At 35.8% G+C, this 7,980-nt stretch overlaps 1 protein-coding gene and 1 pseudogene across 1 annotated transcript; one reads left to right on the top strand and one right to left on the bottom strand.

Annotated features, from left to right (window-relative positions):
• The window catches only part of LOC111777775, a 9,398-nt pseudogene extending 8,621 nt beyond the window's left edge, over positions 1-777 (bottom strand).
• Positions 778-6,913: 6,136 nt separating this feature from the next.
• Positions 6,914-7,980, top strand: LOC111777773 (benzyl alcohol O-benzoyltransferase-like). Its single transcript, XM_023657485.1, has 2 exons — positions 6,914-7,379; positions 7,540-7,980. Exons 1-2 carry the CDS (start codon positions 6,930-6,932, stop codon positions 7,978-7,980), a joined length of 891 nt encoding a protein of 296 aa, XP_023513253.1. The 5' UTR covers positions 6,914-6,929.

Below are 7,980 nucleotides of genomic sequence, written 5' to 3'. Positions count from 1 at the left end.
TCGTCTTCTTTCCAGCTTCAACTATTGCCACGTACTCAGCCTCAGTACAACGCATTTTTGAAGCCTAGACGTCTTATCATCCATGGCTTGCTCTTACTTTGTTGTATCCTCCAACTGTAGGGCCTCATCAAAGGGCTCTGGTTCCCTTTCATCAGCAACAGATAGTGTAATGAAGGTACATACATATCTAGTACTCTGATAGTATAGGATGATCTTCTCAACAACAGTTCAGGTGTCACTTGCTCCACTGCTGATTCCTCCGCAACAACCTCAGGAGTTTGTTGAGTATCTGCTACAAGATCACTTGGTGATTTTCTCCGCAACTCAACCTCAACTCCCACTTGCTTTGTTGTCTTGGAACCTTGCTCCACATCTGGCTCCTCAGCAGTAGTCTCAGGAGTTTCTTGAGTATCTGCTACAACATCACTAGGTGAGTTTCCCTGCAACTCAAGCTCAACTCCCACTTGCTTCGTGGTCTTGGAACCTTGCTCCACACTGGTTCCTCAGCAGTAGTCTCAGGAGTTCATGAGTATCTGCTACAACATCACTAAGTGAGTTTTCCTGCAACTCAAGCTCAACTCCCACTTGCTTCGTCGAACCTTGTTCCACATATGGTTCCATTTCCAACCGCACTTTCTTCAATTCTCTAGCGGTCCTTGTGAAGCTAACTCGTTTGTGCTTGCTCATAACATAGTTCTCACAACGACCCACATCAACAGATTTCAGACCTTCTAAAACTCCTTTCGCATCCAGCCTCTTCATTCCCTTCGCAGCCATAGGTTCAAGTCTATTCTGTCGTAGATTTGAATTTGAAGCACTCTCAGCAACAGCAGCTATGTTCATACACCCTGCAGTGGTGTATAGGGTTCCAGATTTTGAGCCACGTGCTACCACCGTATCACCCTTCATAATCTTCCACGGACCCTTCCCTAACTTTGTTGCATAACCTGTGCTGTCCAACTAACTAATAGAGATCAGATTCTTCTTGAGATCAGATCGCANTTTTTTTTTTTTTTTTTTTTTTTTTTTTTTTTTTTTTTTTTTTTTTTTTTTTTTTTTTTTTTTGATGACTTCACGTATGTACAGTAAGAGAGAATTACAGAGAATAGAAAGTAAATTTTCAAAGCTCTACCAGACGGGATATATATATAGTATGTAAATTTTCAAAGCTCTACCGACGACGGGATATATATATAGTTCAGTTTACTATATATAGCTTTACCAGATTTAACCATCTACTATATATAGCTATTTACTATATATAGCTTTACCCGATTTAACCATCTACTATATATAGCTATTTACCATATATAGCTTTACTGGATATAGCTTTACCAAATATAGCTTTACCAAATATAGCTTTACCGGATATAAACGTTGACCAAGCTATAAAGAATCAGCAGCTCCATGACCTAACAACTTTTACTCTTATTTTATTATCTTTCATCTTGTTCTTTTGTTCTTCATGGTCTGAGATTCAAAAATAGGCGTTGATGTAAGTGTGATGAATTTACACGTATCAAAACAGGCGTTGATAATGTTATGTCTGAGTTGAAAAGCAGAACATTGATGATAAGCATGCCAAAAGAAAACACTAATTTTGCAAATGATGTTCGTAAGATTGGAGAATTGATGGTGAGGGCAATGGAGAAAGTTGGAAGGGTTGTGTGATTACTGTTTCTGATGGGAATAATCTGGAAAATAAATTGGAAGTGGTGTAAGGAACGAAGGAAGTAACGTAATACCGTTTATGTCAATAAAATAAATGGCTCTATTATTGGCTTGGTTGGATGAATTGTATTATGGATGATGACGTGTGCTCTGTGTCACAATCGCACTCTTACCGTAGCAGGACGATAATTGGGCGTCACTTGTTCTAACCCAGCAAGCAAATCAGTTGTGAAAAATTCAAACTTCACAGATAACGTAGGCATATGCTCGAGCCTCGATTCACGGTTAAGAAAAATATTTTGAAAAATATGAGCGAGCAAATACGTTGAAAATAGTTTGAAAGAAAGCAATGTTATAAACTAAAAGTGATTATGCAACAACAACGGCTTTGGTAGCATATAACTTGGCTAGGAGGGAGAGACAACTAGTCATGCCTCCTATAGTACATTTTGGAGCAATTTAGCCATGGCTGGTGAATGATCATACAACCCCATATTGACACAACATGAAATAGTAAATATCTATCTAAGATGAAAGCATGTAAAAGGGGTTTGGAACGGGCATGCGACCATAGACATTATTCCTTGGACAAGCATAACCGTGACTCCCTATGGCCCCTGCATGTAACGACCCTAAATTTCCACATACTCAGAGTCGCTACTAGTGTTTCATGCTCATCTCTAATGCGGAAATATAACTCTTATATGAACATCATTTATAACTTAAACTTCGAAAAATGCTTAAAACAACTTATTCTCTGAAAAACATAGCCATGGTCTTACGTGTTTAACTACGAAATACTGACATTTAGAGAAAAAAAAAAAAAAAAAAAAATAATTTAAAACAATGAAATACAAAACAACCTATTCTAACTTAACTAGGAATTTAAATATGAGTCCACCCTATGCACGTGCCACAATCTCTACTCACGATGTCGCCGCCCTCCGTACAAGTACACCTTGCCTTTACTTGAAAAATGATGTGGCACACGGTCAATACTCAGTAACTGGCCCCACTATAGGGGGCATACAAATGCAAACACATGCAATCATGATTCAGGGACCTATCTCTAAACATCATAAGGGTGGCCTCCAGTCTCGGTCAAATTGGATGTGTAGTACTTCCCTACACAGGACTCACACGTGCGAGTGTGAATCCCTAGGGCACTCGCACACCCCCTGGACCCTCTGGTCAAGCTAATTTGTAGCGACATCCGGAGGTCAGCGGAACCCCATAGTGTCATGCGCCTCATGAACACCCTCATCTGTGCGCATTTGCACCTGGCGCATTCACGCTCATCATATGGTGCACGTCTGCACTCATCATCTCTAGGGGAAATAGCCATATGCTTATGTGCATGAGGTCCCTCTAAATCCAATTATACGTCTCTTCTGACACACTTCTCTAATCTCATCTCTTTGTTAACTGTGTAGCACGTGCTCATGGATATTTACATTAATATAATTTTCTTACTCTTAGGGTTGTGTCTTCAACATGGAAAACATCATCACGTTAATAACATCGTCATGCATACATCATACTCATCATAGAAGCCATTAAGTGCATCGCATATAACATGTACGTCATGCATCGAAACATAAATAACATACATTTAACATACATCACAACATGTCATACTCATACATCATCATCTTTGACCTATCCTATAGTAAGGCCACTTACCTGATTAGGTTATACTGGTGTCACCAATTTATCCTTAATGAAAGTTTGATTTTATCTTTTGTATCCAAGCCAACCTATATGAATCTATTGTATCAATTTCACGTTCAATTCTCTAACTCTTACAATAGTTCGTGAGCTAGACTTCATGCGAGCATTAAATACTTTGCATGGATAAAGTCTTAGAACGTTATAATATACATCTAAATATATATAGATATTATGTATATATTCTATTTATATTAAGATTTCATTTTTTATTTTTTATTTAAAGTGACTACTTCTTGTGTTTCTGGTATTCTTTCGGTACTTTGCTCTATCTCTTTCTATGTTTTTTGTCTTTTGATTTTGTATTTTGGCCTTACGTGTGTTTCCTTTTTCGTTCTTTTCTGTATTCCTCTTTCCTTTTTCTTTTAGATTTTTTTCTTATGATTTTGTTAACCCATTCAGGCCTCTCTAAACTTTTCTTATTCCTCTTTTCTTTCTTTGTATTTGATTTCTTTTCTTTTGATTTTGTTAAGGCCTCTCTTAATCTTTTCTTTGTATTTTTTCTTCTATTATAAATAATTCTCTTTCCAAATCTTTTCTTTATCTGGTTTCTATTTTTTCTTTCCACATCTTTCCTCTCTATTATCCGTATTTTTTTTTTCATTTGAATCTGTTTTTCTAATCTTCCTCTCTTTCTTATCTATCTCTATATTTAAATTTAGGTGAAAGTATTCTGACCAATTTTAATTGACTCCTTTGGTAGGAGATGCTAATTTCTATTATGGATCTAAATAATTGCAACAGATTAATATTGTTGGATAAGAGCAAGAGGAAAAGGTAGTGTTCGATAAAAGCAAAAGGAAAAGTGACTACTAAGCTTTTCAAATGATATCTCTCTTCCATTATTTGCCTAACCATCTCTCCATTAAATGCCTTTCTTCTTCCTAGAAAATATTTCTTTCTGCTTCTATCCATTAAATGCCTTTCTTCTTCCTAGAAAATATTTCTTTCTGCTTCTATTTTGTTTGCAAAATTATTGATAGGTAATGAGATATTTGAGGGAAGGGGAAGAGAGATTAAAGGAGAGGTAGCGAGTTACATTTTTTTTCTTTCTTTCTTTTATTATTTTAATTTTAATATATATATATATATATATATATATATATATATATATATATCAAACCTAAGGGGCGTTACACTGCACATGTCATATGTATGCTTGATATGTTAAGTTTTACTATATTATTTGATGTTATGTATTGTCATGTTTATGTCACATTATGCTATGATAAGTTATGATAAAGCTATGCTATTTTGTGATCATGCTATGTTGTGTAAAGTTGTTACATAATCGATAATCTATGGTGCATAAATTTTCATAGACCAAGCCATGAAAGCTATGTTATGTATTTCAGAATGTACAGAAATTTCGGTAAGCATAATTCACAGACTTATTATGTTATAAATAAATGAAGGTTTGTCTTGCATCATATATTATGTCCTGATTATAAGCTGGAGACTTCATACATATTTGTGTGTCGCGTGCATTGAGATACTTGTCTAATATGTTGAGTACGGACACAGATGTTACGACTTATAATTTTCAACATTTATGTTTGTCATGATATTATGCGGGTCTTTTCCATCTTTGGTATTCAACAAGAGCCCGTTCGTGAGGTTAGACCCCATGGTTGTGCGAGCTCGCCTGGTGGGTTCATGCTCACATGTGTGGGCCATAGTAAAGAAGTACATGTCTAATCTTCCCCGGATCAGAAAACTACCTAAGGTCATGCTATGATATGTTAAAAAGGATAGGTCTCATCATGTTGCATGTGTTTGTGTTTCCCGACCTCAATAGTGGAGTTACATATGAAATATTTTTTAAAATACTCAAGTCATGTTCTACTCTTACATTTCAGATAAAGATCCAGATGGTCGCGTCACGTCATGGAATCAGTGTTAGGATAATTGCATTTTGTTTATTTCTTAGTCTTAGGTTAGATTACGACAATATTTTATTTGCCTAGTGTTGTTACAATTATTACGACATTTATTTTCGTTTTATATATTTTTGTGTTGTTTTAAAGATTTTTATTTTCAACCTTTAAGCCTATAGTATTGTTTATGAACTATTTTATATGAACCTTTCTGGAAATAATAGAAAATTCAGCTCAGGCAGTGGTAACATTAAACACATTACTTTTAATAGAAAAATGAGTTCATTCCCCAAATTATTTGTGGTTGAATTCAAAAGAAATAAAAATTCATAAATAAGTGTTTCTTACATTCCACCTAAACTTTTAATGGCTAGTTATTAAACCCTCAAATTGGGTATAAAATAATGTAAAAATGGGTAGCTTCCATTAATTTTGTTCTTAAATAATAACTTCAATTAAATAAGTTTTAATTGCTTTCATTTTGTTGATTAACCCTCGCAAGAAAACCCAATTACTTTCCAAAAATCCAAAGATATCATTATTTTGAAGTGAAGGACTTCATCAAAGTAATTGTTTTCTTGGAGGTCCAACAATGGTGGAGGAGAGGAGCTTACACAACCCTAAACCTCAATGTGCTCTAATATGTGAGACTCTTAAGCTCCCTGTCTTTAATATCCTTGGGAGGGTTAGATAATGGAGAGATTACAACTAAAAAACCAAAAAGTCAATGATGAAAAATAAATCCTAATAATTTTTATAATTGCATAGCTGAGATATTACAAATAAATTCTATTAGTAAAATTTTTCATGTCTATGCAGGCCGAACTCTTTATTTAATTTCATATTGTATTGTTTTAATATTGTATTTTTTGTTTGTATGACTATAAGGCGAAATCATGTCTAGGCCTACAAGATCTAGATCGCCCCAAAATGTAAAGGGGTGTGACTAGTTGTCAACTCCTCCTCCTCCTTGATTTTGTACGACCGTTCGGCAAAATCACGTCTAGGCTTGCCAGAACTAAATCGCCTCAAAATGTACCATAGGAGAATGAGACTAGTTGTCAAATTCTCCTAACCATCCCAGTTATATGTTATTTAAGCCATTGTGTTGTCTTTTGCTTACAGTTACGTAAAGTTGCTTTTAAAATCCTCTCATTCTTACTTTCAAACTTGCTTTCAAAAATCTCTCTATCCTCATTTTCTAAAACATTATTCTCAAACGGGGTCAGATGCTTGAGTATACGTTGCCTGGTTGCAGGTGACGCGAATACAAAATCTCTCTATCCTCATTTTCTAAAACATTATTCTCAAACGGGGTCAGATGCTTGAGTATATGTTGCCTGGTTGCAGGTGACGCGAATACAAATTGACTTGACTCACTAGGTGTTAGGAGTGAGTGCCGCACAATCGCAAAGTTCCCTGCCACGAAAAGTGTGAATGCTCCGATCTGTTATCTATTAAATGGTATTGGTTCTGGATCCTTCTCTCAAGTTCATCAATCATCTCGACCTTTCTTATATGAATAAAAGTGTCTGAGTGGTTTTTCAATATTCATTCACTTTTTAGCTTCATCCCACTCCTTTTAAATACATCTTTCATCCTTACACTCACTCATTCACTATATTTTCACATACCTCTCTATTTCATATATCAATGATGTCAACCATTGACTTTACCTTCAAAGTACGAAAATGTGAACCAGAAGTGATTGTTCCAGCAAATCCTACACCCCATGAATTTAAGCAACTATCAGATATGGATGATCACCAAAACTTAAGATTTCAAATTCCATTACTAAATTTCTATGAACATAATCCAAATTTAGAAGGGAGAGACCCAGTGAAGATAATAAAAGAAGCAATTGCAAGTACGTTGGTGTTTTATTATCCTTTTGCAGGAAGACTAAGAGAAGGGCCGGGTAGAAAGCTATTTGTAGAATGTACCGGTGAAGGAATCTTGTTCATTGAAGCAGATGTAGATGTAACCTTGGAACAATTTGGCGATGCTCTTCAATTTTCATCTTCACTTTCATGGTTTCAAGATGTTATAAACAACGTTCTAAATTCTGATGGTATCGTTAATTCTCCATTATTGTTCATTCAGGTATATATAGCATATTTATTTAAGATTTGAATATAATATTTATTTTATAGTTTTTTCATCAGTCTGAAAAGAGAAAAAAAAATATATTCTTACCATTTATTTCTTAAGGTATGAAGTTCAAATCTACACTTGAGTTTTTATCTCTTTATTGGTCATGCAGGTGACACGACTCAAGTGTGGTGGTTTCATTTTTGCTCTTCGTTATAATCATACGATGGCTGATGGTTTTGGCCTCGTCCAATTCATGAAGGCTATAGCAGAGATAGCTCGTGGAGCCTATGCTCCATCAATTTTTCCGATATGGCAAAGAGCTCTCTTAACCGCAAGGGACCCTCTCAGAATAACTTGTTGCCACCCTGAATACGACCAAGTTCCTATCACCAACAACACCGCCATTCCAATCGTCAACATGGCCCACCGCTTCATATTTTTTAGTCCCCTCAAAATCTCAGCCCTTCGTCAAACCTTACCCGCCCACCTTCGCCATTGTTCATTCTTCGAGCTCATCGCAGCCTATGTTTGGCGCCTCCGAACCATAGTCCTTCAACTTAGCCCAGAGGAGGAAGTGTGCTTTCTTTGCCCCATAAACTATACATCATGA

Source organism: Cucurbita pepo, chromosome LG16, assembly GCF_002806865.2.
Source record: "Cucurbita pepo subsp. pepo cultivar mu-cu-16 chromosome LG16, ASM280686v2, whole genome shotgun sequence".
NCBI classification, from domain to species: Eukaryota; Viridiplantae; Streptophyta; class Magnoliopsida; order Cucurbitales; family Cucurbitaceae; genus Cucurbita; species Cucurbita pepo.
Note: the sequence above shows the minus strand (reverse complement) of the source record. Positions and strands in the feature narration are given on the sequence as shown.

What these genes read in the sequence shown, in the direction of transcription:
- LOC111777773 (XM_023657485.1), top strand. Translation starts at nt 6,930, where the DNA reads ATGATGTCAACCATTGACTTTACCTTCAAAGTACGAAAATGTGAACCA. An exon ending in CTCCATTATTGTTCATTCAG is followed by an intron (nt 7,380 to 7,539) that starts GTATATATAGCA and finishes TTGGTCATGCAG; the next exon opens with GTGACACGACTCAAGTGTGG.